A 15,843-nucleotide genomic window follows, 5' to 3' on the forward strand; every position below is an offset into this window, starting at 1 on the left:
ATCTTTCTCGCTCTGCCCATCTTTTTAAAGTGTGCTTCTCAGGTACCTGTGTTGCTAAAGTTGTGGTTGGGTGTTGGAGGCGCGGTTGGCAGTATGAAGGTTGTATGTTACAATTGTTGGTTTTCTTTACCATACCATATCTTTTGTTTTTGTTTTTCATTACTGGTTGGTTTTTTGTTTTTGTTTGAGATGGGGTTGGTTTGTTATGCCGGTGGTCCTAGGGACACCGACTTTAAGGGGTGGGGGGGTGTGACGACCCCTGCTTTACTGTCTCCTGTGGTGTGTGTATGGCCCTTTAATGTTCTCCCTCTGTTTGTGTCAGCGCTGATTGAGGACACCTGGCTGCTGGCACCGGAGGATTGAAAGGCCTGAGCCAGAGTCTCGATCACTCTCTCCGCGGAGGACCTGATCTGGGAGCGGCCACTCTCGCTTATACTTTTGCCTTGCCTTTATGTTAGTTTTGGTTCCCGTTGAGTTCTGGTTAATAAATATATTTTCTTATATATAGTCTTGTCCTTTCCACACTTTTTGTTATGGCCAAGAGCCAGGCCATGACAGGTGTGAAAGCACCTATTGTGTCTTGCAAACTTGGCAACAACTACACTAGCTTTTGTGCATATGACACTAAAACCTTTGAATTAAAGCATGTTTACGAATGCAACAACTTGTGCCATTACATTATTTTTAGTAAGTAATGCAAGCCCCAATAATTGAAATAACTTAAGAACAGAATGTTTTCTTTGTAATGAATTTTATTCAAAACATGATGCAAGTTATTGAAAGAAGTTAATATTATTAAGCACACTGAGCAGTGCAGATGCAGGCGAGGTGGGCTTCTGCTGTTTCCCTCAGGTCCATGCTCTTATCATAGATGTCCTCGGGGCGATTCTGGACATCTGCACAAGGGAAAAAAGGGGAACAATCAGTAACTGTATTTTTCTTTATTATTTAAATAGAACCAACTGTGACTTCTTTGCAAGACTCACCAGCAGGCAGGCAGTGGTAGCCAACAGTGACGGAGGTGGTCTTCACAGGGAAGCAGCCGGGCAGGCAGCGCAGCACAGGCTCAACAGAGAAGCATTTAGATTCCTGGCCATGGATGTTTATCTGACTTTCCAGCTGCACAGATTCAAGCATCATGTGGCACTCTGTGAGAGAACAAGGGTGATTGGTGAGTTTCTGTAGGACTCAGTGCATCGTGCATGTTTAAAAGATCAGCTCTCACAATTAACAAATGTTTTACTATTGTTTTATATCAGTGCAAAAGGATGTTGCTGTAAAATTAATTTCACAATGAACTTTAGGTCTTACCGGTGCTGTCCTTGCAGCTCTCGGCTGGGAGAACCCAGGAATGAGCGAAGCTGACTGCGCTCTTTGTCAAGCGTCCGTTGGGTGTTTGGTACTCCTGTCTGATTTCTCCGTCAGCCTTTCCACAGAGTCCACAGGTCTGTCCCTTCATCCAGTCCACAACTTTAATCTGCATTGCAAGATCATATTAGACATGGCAATCAGTTTTAAGAATTGCACATTAGTTATAGAACAAAGAAACAACTTTGGATTTACATGAATAGATCTTTCAATTTTATGTATTTTTATTAAATTGTTCCTAGTTAGTGTTTCATTTACCATCCATGAGTTCTTGTCAAAGTAGACTTCATGTAGACCAAGACTGGGAGCGATCACAGAGATACCATCACCCTTACGCTTGATCTGGATTGGAGCTGTAAGCAAGTAACAGTTTCATAGTCATATCTTCAACCCTATTTTAACATCAGTACAATATGTTAAGGAGGACATTAATGTGTATAGAAACCTGTGGGATGCTTGTATGGCAGGTTGTTGCTGGGTATTTCCATTCCATTGACCTTCACAAACACTTCACTGTTCCTAGCGTACAGGTCAATATCGCTGCAAGTGGAAAAAGGAAAATCATGTTTAGTTTTGTCCATTTGTGGACAGTTTTTGTGTTTGTTTTGTAATGGACACTCACATATCAGCGATTTTCACGTTGATGTCGTTCTGTTCAATTCGATCCTTCTTCAGCAGAACCATGAATTTAAGCTCATTGGTACAATCCTGTGCCAGAACTTGGTAGCAAGATTGGGGCATCTCGTTCTTGTATCTTTTGTTGTTGAATGTGGTCAATATGTTGTTGGCAAAGCTACATTCAGCTGCAGAGAATTTAAAAAATGATTGAATTATTATCATGAGCCAAAGGTAACTGTCAGTGCATTTCATTTTAAACACTAAGGTCATTCATTACCTGCGCCAGCCTCGGCAAGGATGTAGTTGACATTATCAATAACCTCATCGAAGGGGGTAAGACTCTTGATTTTTTCAAGTGGCAGAGCCATTGGAAGATGCAGGTCCAGCTTATAGACAGTACGCTGTAGACAGAATAATTCATAATTACTAGTAAATAAATCTCAAACCAAACATGACCTTATATATTGGAAGAAGCACAGAATTATTCTTACTGTTGGTGCTTTCCAAATGAGTTCAATGATTTTGGCAGATGTGGCAACCACTGTTAAGGACAGCTGATTGACGCTCGTTTCATCCTTTCCTTTGATCACGCCAGCTGGTGTGTTAGCAGGAATGTAGTGATAAACCCTGTGAATGATTTTCCAAATATCAGATATTTAAAATAGTGTATATTGCATGTGAACAGTGTAAAGGCAGTGTGTATGAGGGTTCATACTTCTTTGCATAGCGTTTAAGGGCAGAAGGCAGTTCTTTCCAGGTCGCTCTGAGGCGAGCTGCAGGGCTTTTTCCAAGAAGACCTGTCTCGGCTGTGATCATTATGTTGTACTGCTTGCATTGTTCTCCCCAGGCGATTTGACCCTATTCAGAAACAGCAGATGTGAAGTTAAGGCAGCTGGTTTTAACAGTTACCTTTTTATATTATGCCCTATTATCTATTCAATAAGCAAGTGTCTTACTGTGACTTTGTGTTTGCTAAGAAGAACTCCATCAACACAGAGCTTCCAGTTGTCATCGGCAGCCAAGGCAGCCAGAACAATCTGAAGTCTGGAGGTAGATCTGTCCAAGTAGCCTGCCAGTTCGTATCCAATCACCCTCTTGTCGACTTTGATGACACGGACGATGATTGCAAAGATAGGAGCAATATCTTTGGCAAGGAATCTGTTCTGTGGGATCAATCGGGGTTGAATAATGTGAGTACAACAACAAACCAATCAGTAAATCAATAAGAAGAAGGATTATCTAATTTAATATATGACCAAGATTTACCTGTGTGGTGATGGCCTCAAAGCTTGAGTCACTGCTTCTGCTTTTGGAAACGATCGATGCTTGAGAGGTGAGAGTCTGCAATGATAATGTACAGAAGTTAAAGGCCACCATGAGAAAGCTTCAACAGAAGTTAACATGTTCAAACTGTACAATATATTGTCATGGTTTGAAGCACCATCCAAACATACCTGCAACTTGTGGTTCATCTGGAACTTGCGAGCAATCAGTTGCTGTTTAAAAGAAACATTTTGTTAGATTCCAGACTTACTTTCATATGTAGTCACCTTTAGATTCGACCATGTTTACCATTGTGGGACGAGCACCGGAGCTGGAGGAGCTTGAGCTATGCCTAAAGAGTGATGTAAGGCTAGATGCCGAGCTGGTTTTGCTCACAGATGCATCAAAGGCCTTGCTGGCAACACGAGAGGAGGAGCTGGAACTGGAGCTGGAGCTGGAGCTAGTTGAGCGAGAGCTGCTGGAGCTAGAAGAGGAAGATGATTTGACCCTCTGATCAGGGACCAGGAGTTTCTTCAGCTTCATCATAAGTGGTTGTTCTTCAAGAATGTCGTCACTCAGGTTGATCTGTTTAACAAGCATGTCTGCAGCCTTTGGTCCAATCTGAACCTTAAATTCCAGTCGCTCAATGGCCTCTCCTTCAACTGAAAGTATCATTAGATCATATATTAACGATTGCTTTATGCACACTGCTTCTACAAAATGCTGTAAGGACTGATTCTATAATACTTACTTGGTTTTAAGGAGAGAGCAGCAGAGTGCTTTCCAACCAGTTTGTACAAAATAGCAGCATGGAGGGAAGCAGCATTCTCAGTGGCAACCCTCAAACATCCCTTCAGTCCGAGGGCAACAGCTTTAGCACAATACTTCTTCTCAAACTGCACTGCTTTGGGTGTAATGATGGGGGCTTCGACCTCCTGGCTAAGGATCTCTGAAGACTTTGACCATGAAAAGAATGAAATGTTAACTATGTTGTAAATGTAGATATTTGTTTTGGTATCATTAAAGACAATGTTTAAAGCTCACCAAACTAGCAGAAGCAGATGAAATGGGCGGCAAGAGTTTGGGAGGGATGATGGGGGTGATTCTTTCAGCAGCACGATCCTCCATATTTCTTATCACAGCTAAAGCCTCAACTCTGTTGATTGAAAAACAAAAACGTAATCAAATAGATTCCTTAGATAAATACATCCTAGGAGTGACAGGACTTTCATATTTTCCAGGGTATACATTAAGGTCAAAATGTTGGGCTTACAGAACAGTTGCAATGTTTTCAGGCGCAGAAACGGGCAGAGCTTCAATCTCAAAGTGGCCCTCGTTGAGGTCGAGTCTTGCGGTGATTTTGGCTGGGAGAATGGAGTTGAATTTAGCTCTTGACATCACATTAGCCTGGAGTAAGAGGGCGTTTATTCCCATCACAGCAAATGTGTTCAAAGCAATGCTGGAAGGAGAGGACATTGGGATGTTATACAGTATAATATGTTATATTTTGGACGTGCTACTTTAAAAAAAGTCAGATTGAACCTACCTTGGTTTGATCTCAGTCTCAAGCTGTATGTCAGTCTTCAGAAGGTGAGCAAGATGGAAGTTTTCTGGCAGAGCTGGTGTTGTGATGGCCTTGACTGAGAAAACAAATAAAAAGGTTTAACACCACTATAATTGGACCCAACATAACCTTGACTTTTTATGGCTGTATCAGGAATTTAAAATGTTTTCAATCTAGAGCAAGTCAGCACCTTTTTTGATTGGCAAACTAGACTTTAGTAAATATATGGGACTTGATCACCTTGAACACATGCAGCAACCACGACAGCGGTGTACAGACTGAGCTCCATTGGAAGACCTGCAGAAGTTGGCAGGATACGCCTCACTTCAGTGACAAGCAGGGGCTTAGCGAAGTTCATGGAAGTACCAGCCAGCAGAGCCTTGAGAGCATTCATACCCAATTCCTTCATAGAGGGTGCAGTGGCAAGCTGTAGGGAAACAATTATCATAGTTATTGTGATAAACAATTGGTTTGGAAACGTAATCTTGACATTGACAAATAGTCATTTGAAACATACCGCAATGGCCTGGTCAATCAAAACTTTGTCGATGTTGGCGACGGCAATTTCTTGTCCGAATAATTTGACATAGACGGATGCCAGAGGTGCACTGTTGGGCTGAGCCTTCCACTGAGAAAGCTGTAAAAAGACAAGTCTGGTGTGTTATGTTTTGTTATGTTCCATGTTTGCTATTAAATATTTGCAACTTCCTGATGTTTAATTGCTTACAGCCTTAATAACACGCTTCATCTTGGTGATCCTGTCAACATTGTCAACGAGTTCAGGGTTTTTCAGAAGAACCTCCTGGAGTCCCTCAGTTCTAACTCCAACCTAGGAAAAAAATCAAAATGTTGAAAAGGTTTTTCTTTATTTGTATTAAAAGACCAGCTTAGAGGCTATGTTTTGTCTTATTTTACCTCCAGAATATCAGCAGCAGCTCCAGCAAGGTAGGCAGTGGTTTTAGCCATCAAGGATCTGGGCAGAATGGTGGCAGCATCATTGATGTAGAAAGCGCTGGCAGCAGCACCAAGCATTAAGGGATCTGTAAATGTTCGACAAAATGCAGTTAGTTGATGTTCCAGAAAAAATGGGGGATAAGGGGGGTGAGACTTAGCATATGAGATGAGCCTTACTGTTATAGACATCCATGTAGATGGCTTTGCTGAAACGTAGGCTCAGTCTGTCTAGCCTTGGGCTCAAGATCTTCATGGCGACGTTGCAAGCTGCAGCACTAAAATGACACCAGAGAGAGTAGCTGAGTAACATAATTAATGGATATAGACTTGATGATGAATTGGGATCAGAAAGTGCTCTTACACTGTGGCATGGATAGTGCTCCTTGTCAGGGCCTTCATGTGAGAATAAGTGAAGCTTGCTACCTGCAGATTCTGCTCTGTCTTCACAATATTGGCAAGAGTTGTTACCAAACCCATTGGAGGCCTTGTCTCAAACAGCACAATGCATGCAAGAATACGCAGCTCTGGGTGAAGAGCCTTGTCCATGTAAAGCTGAATGGCCAATTCTTGAATCTGTTTTACACGAGAAAGCAAAGTCATTTTCATGTTATGTGTAAAAACTAGAACATTTTCAATTCTCTTTGGTATTTAGTATGTACCACTCTAGGCTCCTTCTTTGCAATGTTCCTCAGGGCCAGGATGGCATCAGCATGGACTCTCATGGGCAGAGATGCAGCTGCAGTGCCATGAATGGGCAGGATCTTTGTGATGGGCTTAAGGCTAGTAGGATGGGCAGCGTTTCCCAAAACTTTCAGGAGCAGGATGATGTCCTGGGTCTCATCTTTAGCAACAGCCTCTGCAAGGAGCTCTTGGATGGGCTGATGAAAGGGAAAGGAGACATTTAGAACTTACTTCATCATTTAGAAATGTGCAGAAGAGTAATATGTCAAGACAACATTGTTTTCACCTTAACAAGTTCAGCAGGGCAGACAGCCATCTCAACACAGTGTTTTGCAATCATGGTACCATATCCAAGGAGGACGATCTCACGCAGAATTGGGTTTTGCACTATCTTGTTGTTGACTGCCATTTCCTAAAAGAAAGCAACAATCAGAAATGTTTCATACCTCAATTCTTATTACAACAAAGTATTTTGCTTTGTCAGGTACTTACCTGGATGATCTTGATGGCCTCAGTGTTTGCTGTCACCATGTGAACAGATACAATCAAAGCCTGAGCAGTTTCAGCAACAGACAAGGCACCAGCCATGTATTTCTCCTTGATGAATTTCAGAGCGGCAGGAGTTCCAGTGGCAGGGATTGCATCCAGGATCCACTGTCTGGAAGAGGACAATGGATTGAGTGAACCTGTTTCCATATATTTTCTTAAATGTAATTCAAATGTTCAAACACTTAAAGTCACCTGTAGGCAGGTTTGGTTCTGTATTGGCTCCAGAGCATTTCCAGGTCTTCAAAATGTGCATTACGGAGGAGCTGAATGAGTTCCAAAAACTTCAGAGGTGCATCTTCATGGACTCTCTCAACGTTGTGGGCAACCAGATGATTCAGAGCCTCCACAATCTAAGAACAGGTAATTGAAGGTGGATTAGTTATATATGGAATAGATTCAGATATGTATTTAATATATTCTAAAGCAGTCTGAGACTTTACCTGAGCCTTGACGTCGGTGATCTTGATGAGCTGAATGGGTGTCTGAAGAAGCTCAGTGGAGAACTCGTACTTGAGAGATCCACGGTGAAGATACTCAACCTCGATGGGTACAATAGGGGCTCTCTGAATCTCAAGGAAGACCAAGGATTGCCTTGAAAGGAATGCAGCTCCATTAAAACAAAAACGTGGCCATTACTCCATACTTCTTAGTACACTATCAGCTGACTTACTTTGTCTCCATCTGAGCAGCTCCATTCATTTCAGTGAAAGGTGAGAACTGGATCACTTCATTGACTGTTGCCTCCAGGATCAGGATGCCGTTAGCAACTGGCTTCAAGACGTAATTGTATGCTGTAGCTCCTCTCAGGTTCTTTGAATTCTGTGAAGACAAACCACATAGTTGCTCAGTAATGCAACGTTTTCTACTTTTATAGATGAATGCGTGACACGAAATTAGTTTTAACCTACCTGCTGACACTTTACACATTTCTCAGTGTATGCCAATCCTATATCCATCATCACCCTCTCCTGACAGTGGTTCAGATCCCTGGTCTTTGTCAAATGGATGCGTTCAGCCTTTTCGTCTTCACTGATGGCATAAAGGGTCTTGCACACACCCTGAGCTCCAGCCTTAAAAGAAGAGTGTAAGTTTACTAGAGAGATTCAACTTCCTATAATGGATTTCGTATCAGTTCTGAAGGATCTTTGACAAACCTCCTGCATCTCATAGACATTCTGTGTCTTCTTGATGTTGAGCTGAAGAACATTCAGGATACCTCTGTAGACGTTCAGCACCATTGTTGAGATTACCTCAGGGGCAAAGACTTTTCCAACAACACCATTGGCATACTCAAACTTGACGGGAGTCAAGAGCTGAGCGGCCAGGGCTGCGGTCACCTTTGGTGCTGGGACTAAAGGATCCTTGGGCCAGACACCACTGAACTCAGCGATCTCTGGTTCAGCAAGCTAGAGTGTAAGAATATGATTTATTACAGGACAAATTGCATTTTAAAACTCAGAGGATTGTTGCGTGCAACTGATTTTAATGTTTACCTTCAGGATGAATGTATTTTGACCTGCTGCACTGATGAGAACTTTGCTGCTGATTTTGAGTCCGGCTCTTGCCAAACCTTGATCCGGAAGACCGCCCAGGAGCAGTGTCTCATATTTGTAGACATAAGTCTTACCGGCAGCAAAATCAGGAGCTGTAAGAACAATTTATATCACTTCATATTAACCATCATTTATCAAGTAGATTGTATTTTACCACAATTATTCCTGTGGAAATGTAGTTGTGGTGAATGTTGCAATGCATTGTGCATCCAGGTATTTATAGGTAGAAGCTGTATTTTACTGATAATAATAAATGAATTAACTTACCCAAGTTATGGGGCTGAGCAGCTGAAATCAGATACAAAATATATTAATAATCCAGCAAGAACATTGTGAAACTATTACATCTACTAATTTACAATGCAATTGTTTTTATTGTTCATATAATATAATAACAACAATACATTTTAAGGTAGGGTTGAAAGTAGGAAATATTTTGATTTCACTGTATCCAGATACTGTGTATTTTTATTATAAATGTACCTGATAATTTCAGGTGTTCTTATGTTGTTACTCTGATACTGATATTTTAATCTCTTATTCTTTATAATATTAATACATAGTCTTTTACATTCTGGTCCCTTGATTTTTTTTAAGTTCAATACATAACATTATATTATACTTTATATTATAATATAGCAATCTCTCACATCCTAATTTGACTTTTAAAAGCAGGATCACTGGAACTATCAACCAGTAAGCCTGCAGTGTAACATACAAGCATCAAATATACGATGGCGTATAATGAATATGATCAAATTAAGAAGGCAATTTGATGCTAAAGAAAATCAGACAGAAAAGTAGTACTGAAATCTCAGAAATTCAAGTTATAAAATATGTTTAAATGTTTTAAAGGTCACCTATTATGCAAAATTCACTTTTTCATGTCTTGTCTTGTCTTGTCTTGTCTCTAACAAAGTTTTTTGCTGTTTCTGATAAAAAACTGCATTTTCTTTTAAATGTGAAATGTTCTCAAAATCAGAGATAATACTCACCCACGAAGGCCAAGGTCAGGGCAAGCACAATCACTCTCATGGCTGATGGATTGTGAATCTTTGCAGTGAATGCCTGTCTTTTATAGTTCACACTTCTGGATAGCTGAGGTAGGATATGAACCCTGCCAAGTTTGATCGATACAGCCAATTCGATCCTCCTATTAAATCACTGGTTTGGGTTTGGGAGGGGAGTGCTACAGATTGTGTATCAGTGAATGAAAAGTTAGGGGCACCTGACCTTTTTCTAACATATGCAAAGTCAAAAGTTAAGTATCGTGTTTCAAACAGTTTGCTGTTTATTTTATATAACAGTTGATGTTTTTTGTTTTCTGACAATAAATCGTACTTTTTTAAACATATTTCAGTTTTTTGCTGTATATGTAAATGTTTGGTAAATATAAAAAATATAACAGAATAACATAGAAAAAGGCAAACCATTTCTCAAAAGAAATGTATTGTTTATAGGTTTAAACAGTAAAACCTTTTTTATTCAAAAAATGTAAAGTAAACTTAGATTTTTCGTTAATCCAAGGATCCTTTATTTTATTTAATGTTTCGTACTGATGTAATTTGCTTTAGGTGTTGACTGAGATCTTTTTTGTCTTAACTTATTCATATTTTTTGAGGCAGTTAAAAAAAAAGAGATTCCTGGCTGCATCGAGTTTGCTTCGTAGTTTAACCCTCACAGGGCATCATGACCATGGATGTTTGCTTAGTTTGTTTGTTGTAGTCAGGGTGACATTTCAATGACATTTCAGCAGATATTGCAGATACTGCGTGCTTGACACCGTTTCAACTGTGGGATGGAAGCATTTTAAATATGAATTAACAAAGGTGTTTTAATCTGGACACTGGTGATTTGATTTTTACAGATTTTTACAGTAATTTCAATCAACAGTAAACCATTAATCATGTTATTGATTGTTTTACTTGTAAAACAATGATCCAGAAAAACACCAAGGATAAGATTCCAGCTGTTTTTGGGAATAGGGTGTTTTGTTGCCTTTTGCCCAGTACAAACAAAAAGTGAATCACCAATTTGATTCTTAAAGACTGAAAGTGTATAAAACTAAAGGTATAATGGGCCGTTGCAAAAGATCTCACCCTATCTATAAAAGTGTTTAGCATTTTAGTTAAGTTTCAGAAAGGGTACCTATATTTCAATTATTTCTTAGACATGATCTTAGTTGATCTACAATATACCACCATTACACTAATATTCTACTTGGCTGTATATATAAAATCAAACAAGTTTTAAAATTGTACTTAATAATCTATAATCTTCATGTCATCCCCCTCCTTCTCCCCCCCTTCTGTCTATCTTGCCATCATTTAAGTAGGAAAAGCCTAGGAAAATAATTGTTAACAAGGTACAACATTTTTTTCATCCATGCTCACTTTTAATTCATTTGTTCATAATCTCAATACAAACAACTCGGTATGTAAACACATTTACACATGTAAAACAATTTTACTGCTTATGAATGCCAAATAGTAGGACTTCAAGTGTTGACTGTTAAAGTTTAGATATGTAAGATAGTCCTAACGTTTTTTTATGTATTTGTCAACAACCTGAGGCACACAAAGAGACACAAAAAGGCAGTTGCACCGTGTATCTTCTGGTGACTTTTGGAAATAAAAACCTGTTATGCGTGCATATGTTCACCTATACCTGTGTTCCAATGCATGTGTGTATTTGTACTGCATTGTGTGTGTATTCAAAACAAAAATACAAATAAACAATCGCGTGGAAAACTGAATTTCCCCTGGGGCATCAATAAAGATGCATTTTATCTTATTTTAAATGGGCAGGCCCTTTCAATTTGTCTAATCTCCTTAAAACATATTCTCATTAAGGACAGTCCACTCTTAGAATACAGTCAGCAGCCAACAGGGCTTTTTCATATTGTGCTCTTCCTCGAGAATAATCTTGCCATGGACATTAACAGTCTGAAAGGATAATTGTTTTGCCTTAACTTTAATTAGTTGCTCATTCTTTCATTATTTGGCTGGCGTCTCAGTCTCAATTAACTATCTAGGACTAGTAGTCCTTCCGAAAAAAATAATGATATAAGGTTAAAAGTCACTGTTTCTCAATACCTTTACTGTTTTGTGTCCCCCAAGCGCTGCGGTTTGACTCCTTATCATCATCAGCTTTATTTAAAGAGACTCTTGGTCCATTTTTTCCATACAACACTCAAATATAAATTAAAAAAGGCAGTTATACCAATGTTTCCGCAGAGGTGACTGGTATCGTACACTACAGCACTGAGACACGGATTTGAAAGCAGCATAATGACAGTTATGAGAAACATTCAATCGACAGATGAATCTGTACATCAGATTTCTCAAGAGAGCATGGAACGTGTTGACTCGTGCATTACAAAACATTTCACTTGCACTGCACCACCTTGGTTTTCTAAGCAGTATACGCAAACAATCATTATAAGCAACCTGGAGCTTCTGGAGGCTCGCCTTCTTAAACTTGACCCACAAGGGGGCAGTATAGAGAGGAGTACAATAAGCTCTAAAGAGGTTCACCTTAAAGGTAGGATAGGTAAGTTTGAGAAACCAGCTCGAGATCGCTAGAATTTGAAAATACACAACCGGAGAAAATCTGCCACGTCCTTATAGAGAACCTCCTCCAACACACACGCGCACATGACCAATGAGGGCACGAGATAAGTTTGTGCCCCAGACTGACAGGCAGGTAAACCATCCAGTTATTTTAGCCGGGCCGGCTAAAATGATTGGTCGTGCTTTTTACAGTACTACGGCTTCCACAGATGACATTTTTGTATGGATTTTTTGTCAAAGCACTTAAGATATTCATTGCTATCGGGATGTTAAGAGCATTCCATGGAATATAACAAAGAGTGTATCTCGAGCCGGTTTCTCAAACTTACCTACCCCACCTTTAAGTTTCAGAAAGGGTAGGCTACCTATATTTCAATTATTTCTTAGACATGATCTTAGTTGATCTACAATATACCACCATTACACTAATATTCTACTTGGCTCTATATATAAAATCAAACAAGTTTTAAAATTGTACTTAAAGGTGGGGTAGGTAATTTTGGAGAAACCAGCTTGAGTGTGCTAGAATTTGAAAATACACAGCCGGAAAAAATCTCCCACTTCCTTACAGAGCCCCTCCTCCAACACACACGAACGCGCACATGACCAATGAGGGCACGAGATAAGTTTGTGCACAGATGGAAGGCTGACAGGCAGGTAGGCCATCCAGTTATTTTAGCCGGGCCGGCTAAAATGATTGGTCGTGCTTTTTACAGTATTACGGCTTCCACAGATGACATTTTTTTATGGATTTTTTGTCAAAGCACTTAAGATATTCATTGCTATCGGGATGTTAAGAGCATTCCAAGGAATATAACAAAAAGTGTATCTCGAGCCGGTTTCTCAAATGTACCTACCCTACCTTTAATAATCTATAATCTTCATGTCATCCCCCTCCTTCTCCCCCCTTTCTGTCTATCTTTACCTCTGCCATCATTTAAGTAGGAAAAGCCTAGGAAAATAATTTTTAACAAGGTACAACATTTTTTTCATCCATGCTCACTTTTAATTCATTTGTTCATAATCTCAATACAAACAACTCGGTATGTAAATACATTTACATATGTAAAACATTTTTTATATACTGCTTATGAAGGCCAAATAGTGGGACTTCAAGTGTTGACTGTTAAAGTTTAGATATGTAAGATAGTCCTAACGTTTTTTTATGTATTTGTCAACAACCTGAGGCACACAAAAGACACAAAAAGGCAGTTGCACCGTGTATCTTCTGGTGACTTTTGGAAATAAAAACCTGTTATGCGTGCATATGTTCACCTATACCTGTGTTCCAATGCATGTGTGTATTTGTACAGCATTGTGTGTGTATTCAAAACAAAAATACAAATATACAATCGCGTGGAAAACTGAATTTCCCTTGGGGCATCAATAAAGATGCATTTTATCTTATTTTAAATGGGCAGGCCCTTTCTATTTGGGGCGTGCATTACAAAACATTTCACTTGCACTGCACCACCTTGGTTTTCTAAGCAGTATACGCAAACAATCATTATAAGCAACCTGGAGCTTCTGGAGGCTCGCCTTCTTAAACTTGACCCACAAGGGGGCAGTATAGAGAGAGGAGTACAATAAGCTCTAAAGAGGTTCACCTTAACCTTATCTGAACACCAAGAGAATTTTCTAGCCAACATGTTAGCTTGTGTATATAAGACACGCCGCTGTCTATACATGTCATCATCATCAGCCATTTCATCTGTAATGATGTGTCCCAGATACTTAGTTTTACAGCAAACAGACAGCGCCTGCCCTGACAGATAGAATATTGGAAAACCAAGGTTCTTATCCCCTTTTGCTCTGCAGATCATTACAGCGCTCTTCTTAGCATTGTATGCCAAATCATCGGCATACATAAGATGGTTTACAATCACATTACCAATCACACATCCTGTTTTACAGCCACTTAAATCATCTGATAGATCAAAAAAGGCATGGTGAGAGGAGCCCCCCCTGGCGAACTCCATTACCAACACCAAATGGCGCCGAGACTGCATTCCCCCATTTTATTCGCATGCTCTGGTTGGCATACCAATAAGCCAGGATCCTAATTATACTGTTGGGCACACCCCTTTGTCTCAATTTTAAAAACAGTTTATGATGGTTAACTCGGTCAAAAGCCTTAGAGGCATCAATAAAACCAATCAGAACAGTGGAATTCTGTCTTCTATATGTTTCTACCATTTCCTTCAAAGCATAGATGCATAGAGCTCAGTACCATGCTTAGCCTTGAAGCCAAACTGGTTATCTGAGGTAATAAATAATTTTTTTTTATGTGTAACTAATGTACCGCAGGTCTCCCTTGAAAAAGAGATCGTTGATCTCAATGGGATTTTTTAACCTGGTTAAATAAAGGCTACAAACAAATAAGAACATAATCTATCCAACACATTTTTATTTTTTTATTTTTTTGTGAACATAGCCAATAACCTACCATAGCCAATAACAAATAAATGTAACTTATTTTATTTTTGTTGTTCATTCATATCTTATTTTACTTAGTTAACATTTATTTATTTATTTATGCATATTTTTTTATCTCTCCAGTTTTAAACGATATTTTTGGTTTACTGTCCTATAGTATACATTGAAATTATTTAAAACCTGTTTATCCCAATAATTATAAAGGAGTGCCTTGGAAATATGTGTTTACATAAATTGTGATCAAAACGTTTGAGACCCACTGAGATAACTTAGACTAAAGTGAACTATCTAAATACTGAGAGAGTCCTTTACCTCACTGAGCTGTAGTTATCAGCCTCTCAGTCAGTCTGACTGGAGAGGACTCTCCCTCCACATTATTGTAGAAGGGTCATTCTGGGTGATACAAATCTGCTGAAATGCATTCCTTCTTACACATCTAAAACCTGTTAAATAGCAATAACTAACTTCTTAACTTGATGAATCCACAACAAGTACAGCTTAAAGTATAATTTAAAAAAAAAATTGCGGCCCACATTCAACCATAAACAATACGGAGGCTAAATAAAGTTCTGATTGGTCAATTCAGAACATGTGACACGTTGTAAATCCAGTAGAAACAGACCGCTGTCAAGGACTGTAATGACCTTTACTAAGGAGGATCAAGAAAGAGAAAGGAAAATAGGTTAAAATAAAAAAAAATCTTAATAATGAAAATGTTTCCACACAAATCATAATGTTTTGCAAATTATTTGGCGGCAAATATTGAATTTACATTTACACCCTTTCATATTTTATTTGGGCTTTTAGATGAAGACCGCACACAGTTAATAAATACAACAATTCTTCTGGCAAAAATACATATTTTTAAAAGTCAATCAAAAAATCAAACGGTGGCTCAACACGCCATGAAATGGGAAATAATTAGCTCTAATGAAAAGTGGGATAAAAGGAACAATAAATATGCTTGCCATCAGTGATGTAGTGGTCGTTGGACGCGGGGGTCGCCGTTCCCCCACTTATTTGGAGCCCCCACTTTTTTGAAGCATGTTTTTTTTTTAATAGTCTAATAAATATAAAAGGTGTTATCAGTTGCAAGTGTGTATTTGTTGTAATAATGATGAAAACATAATACATTTCACAGTAATTATAATAAAAAATAAAAACGATTTCCTTAAAAAATTATGATTCGTCATCACGCTCGTGACCCCAGGGTGACACCACCAGCTCGCCGCCCGCCGATTTTGCAGCAGCTCTTTCCCTCAAGAACGCAAACGAAACAGCTCTA

At 39.1% G+C, this 15,843-nt stretch overlaps 1 protein-coding gene across 1 annotated transcript; it reads right to left on the reverse strand.

The window, feature by feature from the left end:
- Positions 1–734: 734 nt before the first annotated feature.
- LOC117495937 (vitellogenin-1-like) lies at positions 735–9,593 on the reverse strand. The gene is made up of 34 exons (XM_034147549.1): positions 9,546–9,593; positions 8,818–8,838; positions 8,491–8,642; positions 8,152–8,403; positions 7,906–8,067; positions 7,668–7,816; positions 7,438–7,588; positions 7,190–7,347; positions 6,941–7,106; positions 6,735–6,860; positions 6,427–6,645; positions 6,129–6,340; positions 5,945–6,042; positions 5,729–5,853; positions 5,541–5,642; positions 5,331–5,450; positions 5,054–5,240; positions 4,796–4,889; positions 4,523–4,708; positions 4,294–4,405; positions 4,001–4,205; positions 3,559–3,911; positions 3,441–3,482; positions 3,253–3,327; positions 2,943–3,149; positions 2,702–2,844; positions 2,478–2,613; positions 2,264–2,387; positions 1,991–2,171; positions 1,814–1,908; positions 1,627–1,721; positions 1,312–1,477; positions 987–1,148; positions 735–896 (listed from the first exon to the last, which is right to left on the reverse strand). The coding sequence occupies exons 1-34, from the start codon at positions 9,583–9,585 to the stop codon at positions 796–798; spliced, it is 4,917 nt and encodes a 1,638-aa protein (XP_034003440.1). The 5' UTR covers positions 9,586–9,593; the 3' UTR covers positions 735–795.
- Positions 9,594–15,843: the final 6,250 nt, after the last annotated feature.

Source organism: Trematomus bernacchii, unplaced genomic scaffold, assembly GCF_902827165.1.
Source record: "Trematomus bernacchii unplaced genomic scaffold, fTreBer1.1, whole genome shotgun sequence".
NCBI lineage: Eukaryota > Metazoa > Chordata > Actinopteri > Perciformes > Nototheniidae > Trematomus > Trematomus bernacchii.

Bases quoted from the DNA above. Each gene is read 5' to 3' on its own strand.
- LOC117495937 (XM_034147549.1), bottom strand. From the start codon at position 9,585: ATGAGAGTGATTGTGCTTGCCCTGACCTTGGCCTTCGTGG. The intron at 4,709-4,795 runs GTAGGTTCAATC...CTCTCCTTCCAG, and splicing joins GAGACTGAGATCAAACCAAG to CATTGCTTTGAACACATTTG. The intron at 3,912-4,000 runs GTAAGTATTATA...TGATACTTTCAG, and splicing joins TGCTCTCTCCTTAAAACCAA to TTGAAGGAGAGGCCATTGAG.